Here is a 19,375-nt window from a genome sequence, read left to right as displayed (position 1 = left end):
CATGATTGGGTGACGAAAGGTAGCATATATAAGAGATTTCGTCACAGCTATGTTAAATGCATATTTCCGCTTCACAAAATGAACCAACTTCCAGGTAAAGGTGGTTTGGACCTGAGACTAGGTTCTGGAGATAACCGTGTCAAACTGTATGAAGAAATACATATACAGAAAACACTGCAAGTGATTAAATAGGCTTAATTAATTAAATAGGTAACACTAGATACATTCATATATAAAGTATTTTGAAATATAAATACGTGTATTAGTGAGTGAGTAGTGCGAGGCGTATATGTAGCATAGTAATATTGTTGAGGGGGGAGGTGGGGCAGAAATATGCTTCTAGTGAGGAGAAGTAATTTATAACCCCGCGTCTAATATTCTAGTTATTCTCATATCGGATATAAAAATTATACCACACTGTGTAAAGAACGAAATCTGGTTCAAGTGATCCCTCCTAGAGAGTTTTACGATACGATTTTTTATTGCATGCTATCAACGCTTTTACCCCTGCACTGAATTGAAGTATGCCAGCTTATCGGCAAAGAGCTTTATATAAATTCGATATTACGTGTGGTTTCTAAGCCAAACAAACACAGACTACCTACTGTAACGACCGCCTATATGTCCAACGCAGTTTCTCCCCCGTACGTCTTAGAAAATAGCCTGTGTTCGAATGTGCTCTGTTTGAATGTGCGAGTCAGAATATGAAAAACCACTGTGTAAGAAGACGGCTTTAACAAAGTAATAGTTTTCAAAAAGTGTGGGGTAAGTAGAACAAAATATACAAGTGCGTCTATGTATGTATGATTTTAATGACAGGTATTGACGATTCATCAGCTTATAATCTGAAATATCTTAAATAATTATATGGCGATTACTTTTTTTAAAATGTAATGACATTTAATCTATGTCTTTTTGTAATGGAAATCAAGATCTATGTTCCGGGATTTTACGATATTTATAAAGGTTAAACTTATTTCCAACATGTGGTCTCAGATCTGTAAACATTTCAACATATTTTATTCAAATCATTGGAATTCCTGTTCCAATTTCAGGTCAAACTACCTTTGTTGCAATAAGGCAAGTCAATTTTAATTTCACTAATGCAACATTTATGATGTTTTCTGCTGGTGGACTGAAGTCCCGGAAGTCATCCTTAACTCAGTAAACAGAGTAAATTACAAATGAAATGCTTGGGACAAGGTATTAAAACTGCAGCCTTCATTTGGTCTTCGTTCTGTATTGCAGTGAGTGAGTGAGTTTGGTTTTACCCCGCTTTTAGCAATATTTCAGCAATATCGCGGCGGGGGACACCTGAAATGGGCTTCACACATTGTACCCATGTCGGGAATCGAACCCGGGTCTTCGGCGTGACGAGCGAACGCTTTAACCACTAGGCTACCCGACCGCCCCTCTGTATTGTAACTATGGCTGCGGAGGCGTCTTTGAGATGCCGGAAACAGACTCAAAATATTGATGTAGGACGTTCATTGGTTAGAAAGACCGCCAACGTCTTTTATTCAATTCGTTTGTTCTGTTGTATGTGTCCAGCGTAAATCAATCCACAAACGGCACATTCCATGAAATAGAAGACCATTTGAATACAGGATCAGTTATCAAAATAGGAAAGGTTTTGAAATGTGTTGTGCCACATGAAAAAATACTGGATGGAGTTGGGTTCGAAATACTATAAATGATGTGAATATATGAAAGACATTTGTTATTCGAAGACATACATGCAGGTCACTATATAAGTGCAATAATCTTGAAAACGGTTTTAAGGCCTACTTCACCTCACCTTGCAACTGACAGACGATCATAAGGGATTGGATGATGATGTGATTTTCTTATGAAGTTACTTCATACATTCTAACAGTATGCATCCTTCATAGTTAGACTCAGAACGTTTCAGCCACCCCTCGTAGGGTGTACAACAAAAGACCATTTGACAAGAAAGTGAAATGAATTTACAATTACAGCTGACACTAACCGAACTATCCAAGTGTACAAAAACAATTAAAAATAAACAATTTAAATAAGTGAATAAACAGTGAAAAAAACTTCAAGTGAAATAAGTAGCAGAGCTTCATATAAGGTGATGTTATAGTTATGCTATTAAACTATCAACAAAATAGTTGGTCATTCGTCTGAAAAAAGTTTTATCATTACAAATGCATAATCCATTCCTGGTAACAAGAGACAGAGAGACAAGCCCTGAAAGAGAGCTTGTGGAACAACTCAATTTGCAATGTCAGTATATCGGTAAATTCCTTTTGCATTGATACAGGCGAGGCAGCGGCAGCTTTGGTGTTGTTGTTCCAAATGTTAAAAGATTGGCGTACCTTCGCTTGCGTTACGGGTTGGTTCTGATCCTGTCGCAGGCTTCGTTCCTTCTCATCCCATCTCATGTTAAATAGGGGAGATGTCTCCAGAAACAACAATGTTATGTTGCCTGAAAACGTTATAACAATACGTGCAAGGGCATTATCCAGCAGCATTGTGATGTTACGTTCCTGCAGTTGCACAAAGGGTTCTCGAACGATGTCATCCTGATAGCGTACGTCATTCGAATTGCCATTAACCATGATGAGTTATGTTCTCCCATGAGTGATGCCATCCCATATCATTAAACATCCACCTTAAACTGACAACGTTGAGTAACGCACTAATACGGTTGTTTTGTTCAAGTCACAAGTCACAAGTAGACGACCAGTCCGTGGCAACTCATAAGTGTTGCACTGTTATAAATAGCATCTCCAAAGAGATCATATTTTGTTTCGATTGACATTAAAATGTCTGGCAACTCCGTTTTGCGCCAGCTGTTTACAGCATATCAACTGTGTTGACGTTGATTTTCAGCAAGCTGTGGCATTGTGTAAGCCTTAATAACGGTTAAATAAAATGCACTTATGAGCACCTGACAGCTAAACAATCATTGTGTTCTGTTAACATTAAACAAACATGTGTGATCATCATGCTCTGACCAAACACGCAAACATCCAAATTATGAGCTGTGCATTAGTATGCATATTGTATCTGTGAATCACGACCTGAAAGTCGAGTTGATGTCTTCTTGAATATCTTTAAAGATGTTTTATTTCAGACTAAATATATGTTTATTACATAAATATACGTAGCCTCAAGCTTTCTCAGGCACCCTCTGTTGGTTTGGTACCACATTATTCAAAGTCCCTTTCAAGCTATTGCTATAACTGACTTGAGGTCATAGCCATTGCCCATTGTGATCTTATTCATAGACATATATATTATATTTATGTATTTGACCCTCCATTCCACACGTTCCCTCGTACTCACTCATCTAGTTATCCCTCTGTCTGAAAGCTCCTTGTCCTAACATTGACTGACATTAATATTTGTTTAAATATAATTTTTGGCATGTTTGCAAACTGCGTTTCAGTCTTTTCATAACATGTTTACATAAGTCATTTATCCGACCGTATACAATTTTATATCTGAATGTTACTATATATGCAACAGGATTCACCTTGATGTTGAAAACAAGATGATGTGGAGTGATGAATTTGTCTACAAGTGGTGAAGGTTGGTAATGTTTATCATGGCATATTAGAGTTAATGTCTAAAAAATATGAGAATTACTTAACTGACTCTTGATCACGTTGGACATTACCAAAGAGTTCGGGTTTAGTTTGTCATAGGAAATGTTTGAAGCCACATGTTGACATCAAGGATTACATTCTGTCCCGGTCAGATCGAGTAAGCATGTTCCAATGCCAGTTTATTATATGACAGTATGCCTTGTATATCTTGATGAGATCATTACACACAGATCATCAGATGAACGTTTAAAAATTTGAAAGGTTTTTGGTAAATTCCAAATCAAACACATAATTTACCACATGGCATCTTAGCGCAACCATTCTACTAAAACATATTGTCAGATGGAATTGGAATTGCAGTTTAACTCATTACAACAAATAGTTCTTTTATATTTTCAGATCCTACGAACGGCGTTCTTGATAATCCTTGTGAAGATTTCACCAAAGGTAAAAGACCCAAACAATCGTTTTGACAGGGTGTTGAATTTTTTGTTGCAGTCTGTGTTACAAAAATATAGTTGTATAAACTGCAAGACAGAGAAGTTACTTATACATATGTGGGGTAGTGAAATCAAGTTAAATCAAAAGATCTTATTCATGATTTTTTATGTTATGATGGCAGTTGGTTTAAATACAACAAGAGAATGTATTATATTGTCTTTGATATAAAACGTGGAGTGGAACACATATTCATTGATAAGACCACACGACACAAAAATGTAACTTTCCATACAACCCAATATCAGATAAAATACCAAGAAGGGACTTGTTTTCTATTACAGGTGTGTGTTCCAGATGTACTCATGTCCGGGAGAGATTCATAGAAAAGGAGGAATGTGAACCAGTCAACAAACTGTTACCCATTCACACAACATATGATATTCTAAGGGAGGGTGGCACAAGAAGTAGACAAAAAAAGGATCTTAGGAGAACAGGAAAGAAAAGATTCATATCTAAAGTTGCCAAAGCAGTGTCAGCATTACGTAACAGTGGCGGAGGAGTGTTGTTAGTACACGTAGAAGGGACCTCACCGGGAGACAGGTGTCTGGAATACTTTGACGAGGCTATCAGAAAAGAGCTAACAGGGTTACTTGAAAGTGGCGAACTTTATACTGACGTCTATGAACGTAAATGTTTGTGTGAGATTAACACATTTGAAGATGTCAGTGACTTTGTTCTGATAGAAGTTAAGAAAGTTGACAGTGTATGTACTGTTGATTTCAATACTAAAGCGACAAATGACAGTGAGAATCTTACCATCAACTCATTAAACATAAAGGTGCACCTGAGAAAAACAAACTGTCAGACACGACGCTGCACTACTGCAAAACTACCAGGTAATGTCCAAGAACTGCAAGAGAATCGGCATATACAACTGAAAACATTCAAGGAAAACACAGAAGTCGCAAGAATTAAGAGAGATGCTGGAGAATTGACTGACTACATATGGAATAATTTGAAATTAAAGGACAACATTGCGTCGATGTCCAAGGTTGTTGGTGGGGGTTCATACTTTTTGGGTGTCAGTGAATCCAATCAAAAAACAAAAGAAGGATATACCACTAAGATACCAGCTTACACTGGTTTTAAGCTAGATATCACACAAGAATCATTGAGACAACATATTTACAAGAAGTTGGAATCTGACATCTGTGTCTTGGATCATGAAGGAACATTTAAAGAGGGGCCAAAGGACTTGATCAACATCATATTCCACACGCTGCCAGGGAAGGATGTTGGGTTAGTTGTTTTGGAAGTTGCCATTCGGTATTGCCACGGAGTTGTGTTCTATGACAAACTTGGACCCAGAACATACCTCATAGAAAGTGGTGAGCCAAAGATGTCTACAGTGTGTCGAATGGATCGTTGTAAATGGCTTCAAAGATCACGAATCATACACTCCCATGTTTATACCCAAACTCTCCAAGAGTAGCTGCACGAAATGTTCTTGATACTACGAATCTGTCAGTTGTAGTGAATTTGTAAAATTTTGAACCATGTCCGGCAGTGACGCTGAACATCAAACGGCTCTACACTATATGAATCATCGGAAGATGATATGATATGAAAAACATTCAAGCACACCATAGAACAAGTCACAATCATTAAGAGAGATGCTACAAAATTGACTAACTACAAAGGGAACACTTTGATACTAAAGGACAATATAACGTCTATGTCCAAGGTTATTGATGGGTCATACTACTCGGGTGTTAGTGAATCACTAAGACATCAAAAGAATGATATACTACTAAGACTCCAGATTACACTGGTTTTGAGCTTGATGTAACACAAGAATCATCGAGGGAACATATTTCCAAGAAGTTGGAATAATGTTAGGGATAGTGATGAGCTAAATATGGCTGAAGTGAATGAATCGTATCACATTCTAGACTACACTACCAAATCCTGTAGACCAACGTTTGACATTTGAGTACAGTATTTCAACCAACCATGTCCGACAGTGACACTGGAACATCAACTGGCTCTACACCTTATGAATCATCGGAAGATGACATGATATGCTACATCACTGGCACCGCACAATCAGTACCCAAGGTCCCTGACCTACAAGGTATTTGGCAGTATTGCCAGTGTAGTTACATTTACACTAGTCATTCATGGTCCTTTGGTAGTCATGATGTAGCTACTTCTGCAAAACCGATAGTTACCTACTTAATTTTCATTTCAAAGTTCTTTTAAAAAAATGTTTTTTAATAAGAAATATCACTTTTGCTCATGCTGTATGCTGGTGAGAGACACAAGATCTTCATAAGTGGCACGAATTTTTAATCTCTTAGCAGCGACAATGTCGGGGCACAACAACACAAACTCAGCTAGGTAAGAAATGTAGCCACATATGAGGCCAGAAATGGGTCTGCGCATGTGTGAGGGTCACTTCCGGTTTCGGTTTGGTCACGTGGGGCATGGTGGGCCATGCATGCGCATCCAAGATGGCGGTACTTCCGTTGCCGGTGGCGCGCGCATCCAAGATGGCGGCATGTCCGTTTCCGGGAGGCGTGCGCACCTCCAAGAGGGCAGCACATCCGTTTCCGGTGTGAAGGCGACCATAAGAAGCGCTTGTAAAATATCAAAATATCAAAATTAAAAGAAGCGCACGTAAAACCCTTTAAGCTCATTTTTTTTCTTATTTAAAAAAAAAGTGGTGGTGGTTGTAGGGAGGAGGGAGGAGGGAGGGAGGGAGGGAGGGAGGGAGGGAGGAGGAGGAGGTTGGTTTGAGGGTAGTCAAAGCAATAGATGAATGCGTTCTGTCGGGAGAGATGGGAGGCCCTGAAAAGGATCTATGGGAAAAAAACTGGAAACGGCAGGAAAATGTGGGAACATTGGAACACTGGAAAAAATTGGAAACTGGAAACGATTGGAAACTTGAAAAACAGTGGAGCAGCATGCCCCATGCGTTAGTCACTTTGCTCAGATGATCTATCTTCTTCCTCCTCCACCTCTTCCTCCTCTTCTAACTGATGACGTTGCCGACGCTTTGAAGGGTGCTTTCTTCAGGGGCTTCTGTCCCGTTATCTTTTCCCTAGACGTGGTGTGATGCCCGCATGGAGTTGTGCGATGCATTCTTTTAGGGCACGGACATTGATATGCATGGCTACTATGAGATGAAGCACTTGCGTCACTTGTGTCACTGGTGTCACTGGTGTCGACATGGACGGCACTGCTGAAGTTTTCTTTCGACTGGGTTCTGGGCAATCTGCATCGAAATGACCCACGACTTGACAGTTGTAACATGGGCCCTGGGGAGACTTCTGCTTATCTTGACTGCTTATCTTCGGACAGACATAGTGGCGGTGACCTTGAGTGTGGCACTTGGTACATGTCACTTCAGGGCAGTACAGGAAACTGTGACTGTCGGTCTGGCACTTCATGCAGCTGTATTGAGACGACATGATTGATTTCAAACAATGCAGTTTGTGAGTGGTTTCGCTCTTGATTTATAGAAAAGGGACTGACACCCTGCTTCCTGACTGCTTCACCACGCAGCGCCCTGATTGGTTCGTTCATACCTTAGGGTGACCACTAGGGTATGAACGTCTGTAAACTTTGGAAAAAAGGAAACTTTGTCACTAGGAGTGAACAAGACACTTGACTCTTCTCTTCCGTGCTTCTTCGGACAACAAATGTCTGTATTTTTCGTTCACTTCTCCATCAGGACAAAACACACACAAGTATTCTCAGGGGACTTTGGCGTGCTTCAGATGTTCTTTCCAGGGTTTGTCTGTGGCTTACCATTGGCAGAGTGTCCCGCCGTAGTAATAACGGATAACACGGTCACCTCATCCTTGATAGAAATTACCAGCCATGGCCATGTCATAAGGGGTCTGGGTCATCTGTTGGTGATAGGCCACGTTTGAAAAGGCCTCAGACGTTCTTGAAATGAATCATAGTTAGGATGAGAAGGATGACACAAGTTGTAAGAAGGAGAAGGTCCCTCCAGAATGTCACTGAGTCGCCATGTGTCATCAATAAAGAGTTTGTCGTCCATAAAGAGTGTGTGTTTTCTTGCTTCTTCTCTCGCCTTTTCAGACACCCACTCGGTATCGGGGACAACTCTGGATGGTGGCATGGTATTCATAGACCGTCTTTCCACCATATACTGCGGCAGCAGCGGAGGCGACGGTGATGTCTCTGGTCTCATGGCTGATGGTGTTGGTGATAAGCCATGGACGTGTTTTTTATGACGAAGTAAGGCATCTCTTCTAGAAAATGTCTTACCACAGTCTGAACAACGATGTGGACTCGGTGGCGTCTTGCATATCACTGACATGTCCTGTGTACTGGGTGACTGACACCAGGCAGCTGATCTGTCAAGCATGGCCTTTCTCTTTTGTCTATTATTTCTTTTTATTCTTTACATGACAGACAAACAGACAGACAACGTAGACGACATCTCAACTCAGCCTCTACCCTCGGTTCGGCACCCTATTGGAGTTGAGATGTTGAGTTGAGATGAGTTGGGCCTCCCTGAAACAGACATGACACATCACTTGACCACTGTTGCAGCTTATGTATCTTAACATGTTGTTGTGTCGGCAGACACTACATTCACGTTGTAGGGGAGTGAGTTGAGCTTCCCCATGAGTTCGTCGTCAACGTTGTCATCGTCGTTGCAAACCATGGGCATACATGTGGAGAAGACATCCTCCGGTGATGCTGGTGACCAAGAAGCATCAAGCAGGATGGGTGTGTCAAGATCCATGGAAGGGAGGGCTGTCAGCTTGAGCGCTTCATGATCATCACCGTCACTGGTCGTCATCATAACAGACGCATTAGGCGAATAGGTTGGCTCCCGAGGGGACTGTCCCCAGCACTGTTCTAACACGGACTACGCTGAACCGACATCAGGGGAAGGAAGGATGGGTGTCCTGTCAATCAAACAAGAAAAGAATCCTTAAGTATACCAACGATCATAGTCATGCATTCGTGATACTCATCATCATCATCACCATCATCATCGTCATCAGTATAACGGCATACACATCCCAAAGAATAGCATGGTACTTACATTTTACCTCTTGATGAGAGATCTTCAGAGACAATTTCTTCCGTGGTCGTCTTTTTGCAGGTGTTGCAGGTGTTGCAGGTTTTTAAAAAGGATGTCCCTTCCGTTTCGTTGTCTGCTGCTGGTGCTGTTGTAGTGGTTGGTGGTTGCTGCTGCTGCTGGTTTGCTTGTTTTTTCTTCTGGGTCTTCTTCTTCGGTGCTACTTTCTTGGGTTCAGTCAGTTTCCCCATCTTAGAACGTATCATGTCGCACATCACTCCGTCGACCTTCACACGTAACTTGGCGTACACGTCGTCGGCCTTTCTCTCCGCATACATCACGTCCTACACTTCACCCCACAGTTCATCGGTCATTTCACCGTTCCCTTCACCGCTCCCTTTACCACCCATGTCACTCCGTGTCTTAACATTCATAAGTTTCCATTCCGAATCTTGGTGGGGAGTTTCACCAGATGTGGGTACAGGCCCTTCAGGATTAAGTGCAGATCATAAGATCGTGCATTATGTGCCATCACATAAATGAGCTCCTCCTTCTGGACAGTGGTGGTGTTCTTGTTCTTCATCTTTGTCTTCTCCATCCCCTTCTCCTCCAAGGGGTGGGCGCGTCCACCTCCATGTCATCCTCCCCCTTGCCCTCCACTTCCTCCTCCTCGGGTGATGAACGTCACTGACGTTTTGTTGGTGAATGAGTTGAGAGGGTTCCATCCTGTTTTCATTTGTGTGTGCTGCCCTTCTCCTCCTCTTGGTTCTTCTTTTTGGGTTTTTCAGTCAGAGTCGTCAACCAAACACACACATCGTGTCGCGCGGTGGGGCCTCGAAACACAATCTTGTGGCTGGGACCATAACTTTCTTGTCTCGATGGACAGTGTTTGCACAACTCATTGGTCGCTTCACCAATGCATTGTCCACATCCTAACTGCACCACGCACAAATTAAGGATGTGCTCCCCCATATCTTGCATGCATTCAAAATCATAGAAGACGTATTTGATGTTGTCAAGTCGGTTTTCGTTGTAGCATTCTTCCTCTTCCCCCTCTTCTCTCTCTTCCTCGCCCTCCTCTTCCTCGTGGGCTTCACGGAGGGGAGTCATGTAACAGCGATGGTCTTGGGTCATGGGTTCTTGACACACTAAGCAGGGACATTCTTCATCTGAGCACTCGTGATGAACCATGCGGTCTCTAAGACGCGGACCAGCTGAAAACAGGTCGGGCCTCTGTGAATCGTTTGACAGGCGCTTGGTTTTCCCTCTGACGGTGACTGGAGATGTTGGATCTAACACTGTTGATTTGGGAATAGCGTTGACATGTCAAGCAAGGAATCCTGGGCTCTTCCTTGGGTCCGCAATAGCTAGAGTTGAGGCAACGGTGGCAGCGGTATTGCTTGGTGCAGGGATGGTGATCGGGATGGTCGTAATGGTGGTCGCAGCGTTCGCAGTAATGTACGCATAAAAAGCTGGCATGGAAGTGATCACGTCGTAGTGGTGATCATGATGGTAAAAATGCAGCACGGTGGCGTTGGGTGGAGCCTCATCACACTTGTACATCAGTCTCTGGTCCACCTCTTGACTGTAGACTTTCAGGTGATAATTGATGTGGGCCAAGGCGCGTCCCAAGCGTGCTAGGTCGTCCAGGCCCAGACAGGGACCTTCAGGCAGGCCAAGGCGTCAAAACAAATCCTGTGCCCGTATGCCTTGAATGTTGACTCGATCCGTTCTCGTCAGTCTCTTTATCTGGGTGTCCCATTCTTGGGTTAGAGGTTTGGGCTTCTGAGCATAATGCTGTGCCACCACAAGGGCCCTTGCCAAACAAGATTAATCTTCATTCTTGATTCATACAATGCCCCTTTTGCGTTTTAAAAATGCTTTAACTCCAACCACGATGTTCGGGGCTTTGTTGGACTGTTTCCACGGCATGTAAGATATCTAGCCCATGGAGATCTTTAAAGTGACCAAAGGGAATCCTTATGGGAGTGTTCAAAACAGGGTGGTCGATACCTAGACCAATACGATCTCCCTTCTGGCCTGAAATCTGTTGATAGAAGTCATCGATCACCCTGTCAAATAAAGACGGCAGTTCTATGGGAACGCGGTCCAGTTGTACGGTTTCCAAGTAGTCTGGGTTGAAGGTCAAATGATAGGTACCACCAATCCATCAATATCTGTTTATGTTTTCTCAGCTGTTTCAATGTTCTGTTTAGGTATCAATTCAATGGGTTTGCAATAGTGTCACATGAATTTGTATCACAAATTATTTATTCATATATAATTAGACAAAACTAAGTTACCACAGATCGATTTTAAATAACATAAAATCATGCGCTCGTCACATTGTTGGAATTTTTAATAAAAATGGAAAGTGGCATGATTGGGCACACTTTACTATTGGAACAACTCTAATTCACATGAGTCTCTGTCAGATGATGTGAGATCCCCTATTTTCATTATTTTTGCTGTATTCGACAGTAACAGAACACAATTGTAATTCTGAAGAATGATATTGCATATCAAAAGCCAATATGAACCCTTCCAAAGCTAACCAGATATGTTTTGTGTGGTGTGGTTTAGTCGTTTCAGAAAATTGCTATATTTATCAGTGTTTGATATTAAAGAGAAACTTGAAATAAATATTCTTAATTTGATAATTACAGACACTGTTGGAGGATAAAATGTTACATTCGTAAAACAAACATGTTATCTGATGCATGCTATACACATTTAAGTGTTGAAATGTTTTGATTATAGATGCCGCACAACTCAGTGAGGAAAATTGGCATTCCAGACAGGTAAATAGCCTTCTCATTGAAATGTCAAATAACAAGATCAAGTAAGCAGAAGCTTTAGTGCAATAAGCAACATATTTATAGCATGATGTGAATTACTATATAACAACTTGTGTATATATCTAATATGTTTATATGCAGCTGCAAACGAAGTCATGGACCAGGACATCTGTAGCTACAGCTGACAGTCGATTGGGTATTGACACAAACAGCCATTCGGGAATGACAATGTTTTCTAGCGGAGATGCGCGGGAGCAGTCATCAATAGCTACAGTTGACAGTGGATTGGGCATTGACACAAACAGACATTCAAGAATGTCAAGGTTTTCTACCGGAGAAGCGCGGAAACGGTCATCTATAGCTACAACTGACAGTGGATTGGGCATTGACACAAACAGCCAATTGAGAATGACAAGGTTTTCTAGCGGCGATGCGCGGGAGGGGTCATCTATAGCTACAACTGACAGTGCACATGGTAGTGATACAAGCAGACTGTCAAGCGGGAGAACAAGCACTGCTGGCAGAGAGGAGAGGGACTTTAGAATTGACACACGCATTCAACAGCTTGTGACAAAACAGATTTCCGACAGAAAGGCAGGGAACCAGGCACCTATACCTTCTGCTGACAGGGCCACAAACATTCAGCGGCGTTTGACAAGTTTTCTTGACAGGGAAGCAAGAGACTGTGCATCTGTAGTTTCTGCAGACAGTGGCTTGGGTAATGAAACAAGAAGTATTTGGAACGACCTCGATAGTGACTCAAGCAGGCTGCAGGTGAAAATAAAAAAAATTGTCAGAGAAGAATGGAGCCAGACATCTGTAACTTCTTCCAACAGCGACGTGGGTAATGACACAAGCAGTCTGTTGGGCGACCATGATAGTGACACAAGCAAATTGCAAAGTGTGTCAACAAGTATAACTGGAAGGGAGGCAAAGGACCAGGTATCCATAACTTCATTGAGATTCAAAGAGAAGGATAAACGTGAAGCACTCAACAAACATTTACCAATCCACATCGACAATGATATGCCACGAGAGGTTGGCACGAGATGCGGGCAAGAAAAGGAACCAAGGAGGACGATAAAGGAAAGATTCAACGCTCAGGTTGCCAATGCAGTTTCAGCATTAGGTAACATTGGTGGAGGAGTGTTAGTACATGTAGAAGCGCCCTCTCAGACATTAGCTAGGATTTTCTGGGCTTAACAGGATTACTTGAAAATAGAGAACTGGAAAACTGGAGAACTGGTATATCAGCTAACGTAACGTTATCAATGACAGTGTGAATCTTATCATCATCTCATAAAACATAAGTCAATCATTAAGCAAAATGTCTGACATGTAGATGCATTGTGCAAAATGAATCATTTAGTCTGCTTTAAAAAGACGTACGTTCTCACCAGAGATGATGAACCTGGATCATTCGTGATTGGAGATAATTGACGACAGCGCTGTATATTTGATACCTTATGTGACATGATCTTCACTATTGGAGCGAAACAAATTCATGTAAGTGTCTCTTAAATGGAAACCCCCAGGCCCTTGACCTTCTTTGGTTATGCTTAAATAATATTTGCCAGTTATGGAGGACCGTTACAACCCTGCAAAGCTGTCCATGTATATTTGCTTCTAACGTTGACATGTATTGAAGTCATTGCAGTGTCTGTGAGTTTGGCCATTTTTGGAATGTATTTCAGATAACATGATTGGCTAAATACAGTGAATGCTGACATGCAATGTATTTCCAGTAGATGATTCTCCCAAATACAATGGCTTTAGAAATACTTAGTATTCAGAGTAATATTTTGATTTTGATAATTAACTAGTCTTAGTTGAAAAAATAATCCACAGAGAATTTGTGCACATGTTTCGACTGTTAGTATTTCTTACAAAGTTCATTATTTATGTAACGATCGTGCTGCAAACAAATTTCAGTAATACAGGTATGAACAGAAAAATCTATCTTCGTGAAGTCAAGCTTTATCTTTCTGTTGGTTTATGCTTCCCTTTCTGTTGGTTTATGCGTTCCCAGACAATAAATGGAGCGTAGGTTGAAACGGGCATATAGGGGTCGTTTCGGGAGAAAAAATCATAAACCATTCATTATTGTCTTCATGACCCATCAGTCATGCATTGTACTTTGCAATTCAGGATTTTTGTATTCAGGTATATTTTGCGTTTCCAAGGCAACAAATTGGACATGGGTTGAAATGAAGCTAGGATTCGTGTCCGTAGTTTAACTCATTAACTTACAATATTTCTTGTGAAACTATCTATGCTCATCAGGTAATCCCTGTACAGGTGCTTTTGATATTCAGGATTGTTTTCTTTTTTTTGCGTTTCTAGGGCAATAAGTTCGACTTACATTTTTTGGTTCAAATGAGGGTTACATTTTGCGAAGCATAACTCATAATATTCAATATTTCTTTGTAAGCGCATTAGATAGTATACCTTTTACAACACTGTTGGAAATGCGGGTTAAAATAGGTCCCCTGTAAATCTTGGCATGCTTAGAGAGGCGTCTAAATTGATCGGGTGGTCAGACATGGCGTGACTTGGTTGATTCTCTTACATTGTCCCCTGACAGCGTGGGACGTTGCTTATAATGCTGTGTTAAAACAAGCATCATACACCAATTCGGGAATCGCTTAATTATTTTGCTATTTTGCTATGGATTTAGAGTTTTGAAAATATACTATGAAGCATTGCTATCAAATCAAAAGCTCTTTCTACTAAAAAGTACCATTATTATTCCCGTCGTTGAAAATATAGGAAGTATAGAAACAATTTAAGGGATATAAGGAATCATTTGGTTAATTGTCAGATGTACTCACAACCTTTAGGAGTAACCGTTTTGGTATAATGAGATATATGACATACATTTGTCATGATTTGATAATAGAGGAAACAGAGAATTTGAATAAACCCGTTTTGTCCCATCCAGATGTCATCCAAAGTCTGACTTCCCTACATGAAAAGTTTGTAGTTGTTCCCACTGACAAGGCCTCAAATAACATAACCATTATATATAAGTATATCGCTCTATTAACAGTTGGATCAAAGAACTTGGTATAAGTGACATATTAAATGATGTTAAATATAAGGCTACAATGAACTGAGGAAGAAATCTTTTGACTGAACTGAATTCAAAACATATCCATAGAAAGAGAGATATATTGCTGGGTCCAGCACATGTACCACAAAATCTCTGTCTCAAAGAATAACCATAATCCTTAATACAATCAAGGATGGACTTTCTTTATATTCACAGAAAGTATTTCAAACAAGTGGAACGGATTCTCAAAACTCAAAGGATGTGCTTGACGTTTTTCCTTGATCTATGAGCCTTTTGTTACTAAAAGTCGTGATCATAGATACAGTTACATATCTATCTTCAAAGGTTCAGGACAATTCGTCTAAAATGAAAGTAAATAACATCTAATATTTACTGAGAAAACAATATGTGAAATGCTGGACTTCCTCTTTGATAACATCCAAGTAAAAGTTAGGCGTAAGATATCTAGGCAAGAAGGAGGCATCCCAATTGGCACAAGTTTTGCTCCCCTTCTTTTGGATCTGTTTCTTTATGCATACAAATCGGAATTTTTGCTCGGATTGGCAGGTAATCTAGCCAAGTTTCTGAATCTGAAGTTTAACTTCATCTTCAGGTATATCGATGATCTGATATCGTTCAACAACCATCAAATAACCAATTCACTTCCATTTATTTTCCCACCTGAACTAGAAATAACGGAGACCATTGAGACAGTCTCACCCGTTTCATATTTAGAGCTATGCATAAAGACTCAGAGTGACAAAACACTCTCCACAAGCCTGTATGACAACAGGGATGACGTCCCAATGGTACACTTCCCCTTTATGTCGAGCAATATTCCAGCAGCTCCAGTCTTTCGCAACTTTTGAGGTACAATCGAGCATGCTCTTTCTACGAAGATTTCAAAGAGCGTCTTTTGACTCCTGCTCAGAAGCTCTTTGACCAAAAGCATTCAAAAGGTTTTATGGCCGACATGTGAAGACATTTCCAAATTTGATGCATCAGTGACAAAAAATTATGTCCGATGCAATTCCCTATTTTGACTTGTACGCTATGTTTCCGATTTTCTTTTCAGGTTAACATTGACTTGCCTTTGTTTGTGTTTGTGATGGGTGCCACTGGTGTGGCAGGATAGGCTCACGTTTTCGAGAACACCTCGTATCATCACTATCTGATAGTGATTCATAAACGCAAGCTCATGATACAGTCGATTCGTACAATAGATGTCTTATTTGTGTCTTTCCGTTAAATGTGAATAACATGTACATGCTCTGAAGTATCTAACAATTTAAGAAATGTAGACGCCATTAACTGGAGCTGATGATTTGGTGCTCAACATGAAGGGCAAGTTCACGATTGAAAAGTCGAAACCATCCCTCTTGCTGTACATCTTGGAACAGAGGCTATGATTATTTTAAATTCTATGCACAGGATTTTGTTGCTTTTATTATGCACATACTTAGAAAGGCGGGGGCTACCGTTGACTTTTTCTTCTTGTTTTCGCTTTCAATTTGCATTGTGCATTTTTTTATTTAGTAACTATCACTACATATATGTTGTGTGCATATGAATATTGTTACATGACAGTGTAATTTATTGTTAGATTAGCTCGTCACGACGAAGACCAGGGTTCGATTCCCGACATGGGTACAATGTGTGAAGCCCATTTGTGGTGTCCCCCGCCGTGATATTGCTGGAATATTGCTAAAAGCGGCATAAAACCATACTCACTCACTCACTCACTATTGTTAGACAGTGTTGTAATGATGTTACATTGTTTATGTTAAGATTCAGTAGAAGCTCATTGCATTGCATTGGACAATGATTAGTTGTCAGGAATGTAGTACTATATATTTAAGTAGCGTTGAGGAAGTTACTATATTTATATTCCGGAGTGATGTGTAAACATCCGGAACAGCGTGGACTGGTGTGGAGTGTAAAAGAATATTCTTGGCGTTTGGGTGTTTGGGTGAAATAAGAGGACGAAGGCGTGACTATTTCATCTCTTATTTCATCTGACTTCACATAAAGGCCAGCTTTTAGTGAGGATAACATTTCACTCTGGGTATTCAGTCTCGGCCTTTCTCAGAGGCTTGATCACTTTCGCTGGTGGGTAAATGTATTATCATCACTGAATTTTGCTGTCACCAATGTTTGTGAATTTGATACTGATCACTGTTTCCACATTTGATATTGCCATTGAATTTTGTAAGTCTCTATATTATGTACCACCACTCTATTGTGTGTTGCCATTGTAACTTCTGTGCAGTAATTTGTATTGATTTGTTCATGTTGTATATCAGTCATACTTTATTCAGTGTGAAGGCCATAGGTCCATATTCAAATAACAGTTTACGAGTATGGTAGTGACTAAATACATAGTTCTAATTTTAAACAGTGTTTAACAAATACTTTCTTCTTTCATACGCATGATAAAAAACAGGCATAGTGATTGTACTTGTTCCTTATCAGTTGGCAATTATCGTTTTAAATGTATGCATATTTACTTTAGTAATACATGTCTTTGATAGATATTTAATTCAAATCGCATCAAAAGTAGCACATACAAGTAGAAAATGATATGCGTCCTCTACACCTCGATTATATAAAGGACAGCATATATCGATTTTCTTTGCCCTAACCTTCAATACAGTATTTCTTAACCGTAATAGTCCCCCTCTCAATTTCAGTGAAATATTTCGAAGCTTTAATTCGCAAATTGCATAAAGATACATTTCTGGTTCTAACACATTTTTATATTCTCTATAAAGGTTTTATCCTGAACTGTTATTGATGGTAGGTAATAGGTGGATGTCGGCCACCTTTACCATAAACTATAGCATATCGTGTTTGTTTTCCTGTCTGTAAAAAGTTTTAACAAGCTAGTAGCTTGATTTTCTCTATACTCTTAAATCTATTGATCCCCAAAATTTCAGAATCGGACTAATCTGATAATCTAGTAACTTGCAGAACACTTTTGGGGCAGCAATAGATATGCTTCTAGTTGATGTAAGTAACTCAAGTAAAGATCTTTTGGCACGTAGAGCTAGATAAGCAACAGATTTACTTAGACTATACCTACAAATGAAGGCTCATCTGGATATCTGTTAGTATTAACAACCTCTAAAACGTGCCCCCTTTAGTGCCACACTTTTTAATATATATCTGAAAACAACAACATTTGTTAACAGTCCTTCCCCACTTATCTGCATATGAATCTAGAATATTTATCTGACGCTGTTCATATAACCACAGATAGTATCAGAAACGTTAATTACATCATCAGCAAATAACAACATTAATACTTCTACTATGTCTGCAAAGAGTTGAATCCCACGAGTTCCATGTGCTATAGTTACATGTAGCTAATTCATTACTAACACAAGAAAAAATACCCATATATACAAAATATACAATTTTGTATATTTGATATTTCCAAAATATACAATTTTGTATAGTTGGTATTTCCAAAATATACAATTTTGTATATATGGTTAGATTTTACCACTGCTTCATTCAATTTCCTCACCTCTTATAGAATGTTTCACATAATGTGGTTGCAAAGTTTACTAATGATACCGAACAGTATAATCATTGCATGTGACAATAATGCTTTAATACTATTTTCATTATGACAACTATATGATGTTATGAAATAATTTGTATTTCGTTATGTTTTACAGATCTTAATAACAGTTTGATCAATATAAAATGCGTACGCCAGCAACAAGTAGTTGAAAGTAGTTTTAAACATTGATGTTTATCGTTCCAAAGCTCTGTTCTCCAGCTCAGTTCATCTTTGTTTACGAGAACGTTTTTAATATGGGCAATTTTCTTCTTTCGGGACATTGGAGCAGTCATAATATTCATAACATCATAAATATTAAGATTACAGGCAATTTTAACAACTTTAGTACTCCATGAACTTTTACATAGTAACCATTTTCTTCATCAAAGCGTTACAAGTACTGTTATTAAATCTTGGGGTAGTCTAAAAACATTAGCATGTAATGTAACAAACGGGGAGGAGAGACCCATGTCTCCATTAGTGGCTATACATGGAGGTACCGTTACTAACACCAAGAAATAATTTACCGGCTCTATTTTGGATTAGATTAACGTTTTATCCTCATATACCAGAGCCATAGAACATTACCGGCTCAACAAGACTTTCATACAGTTTCATAAAAAACATCATAAGACATACACCCAACAGAATCGGACAAAGCATGGCTGGCAGAATTGTACAACTCTTTCACAGTTGCACATATCTAGATGCTCGTCAACCCGTAGTCCCAGATAACGATATGATTCTACATAGACCAGTGTTTGCCCAGCGTAGAGGAATCTGGTTAATCTGTATCACTTAACGAGTTTGAATAGCTTACTCTGCCCACAGTCCAGAGCAGCACAGTAATTAGTAGTTTAGACCAGGCGAATA

At 39.9% G+C, this 19,375-nt stretch overlaps 1 protein-coding gene across 1 annotated transcript; it reads left to right on the top strand.

Annotated features, from left to right (window-relative positions):
• Positions 1-603: 603 nt before the first annotated feature.
• Positions 604-13,728, top strand: LOC125374200 (suppressor protein SRP40-like). The gene is made up of 6 exons (XM_048385105.1): positions 604-765; positions 3,499-3,561; positions 3,978-4,025; positions 4,361-6,153; positions 11,845-11,885; positions 12,024-13,728. The coding sequence occupies exons 4-6, from the start codon at positions 6,033-6,035 to the stop codon at positions 13,083-13,085; spliced, it is 1,224 nt and encodes a 407-aa protein (XP_048241062.1). The 5' UTR covers positions 604-765; positions 3,499-3,561; positions 3,978-4,025; positions 4,361-6,032; the 3' UTR covers positions 13,086-13,728.
• The last annotated feature ends 5,647 nt before the right edge of the window (positions 13,729-19,375 follow it).

This window comes from Haliotis rufescens, unplaced genomic scaffold (assembly GCF_023055435.1).
Source record: "Haliotis rufescens isolate VD_foot unplaced genomic scaffold, xgHalRufe1.0.p SCAF_53, whole genome shotgun sequence".
NCBI lineage: Eukaryota > Metazoa > Mollusca > Gastropoda > Lepetellida > Haliotidae > Haliotis > Haliotis rufescens.
This window is presented reverse-complemented; position numbering and strand designations above follow the sequence as displayed.

Bases quoted from the DNA above. Each gene is read 5' to 3' on its own strand.
- LOC125374200 (XM_048385105.1), top strand. From the start codon at position 6,033: ATGTCCGACAGTGACACTGGAACATCAACTGGCTCTACACCTTATGAA. The intron at 6,154-11,844 runs GTATTTGGCAGT...TTTTGATTATAG, and splicing joins CAAGGTCCCTGACCTACAAG to ATGCCGCACAACTCAGTGAG. The intron at 11,886-12,023 runs GTAAATAGCCTT...GTTTATATGCAG, and splicing joins AAAATTGGCATTCCAGACAG to CTGCAAACGAAGTCATGGAC.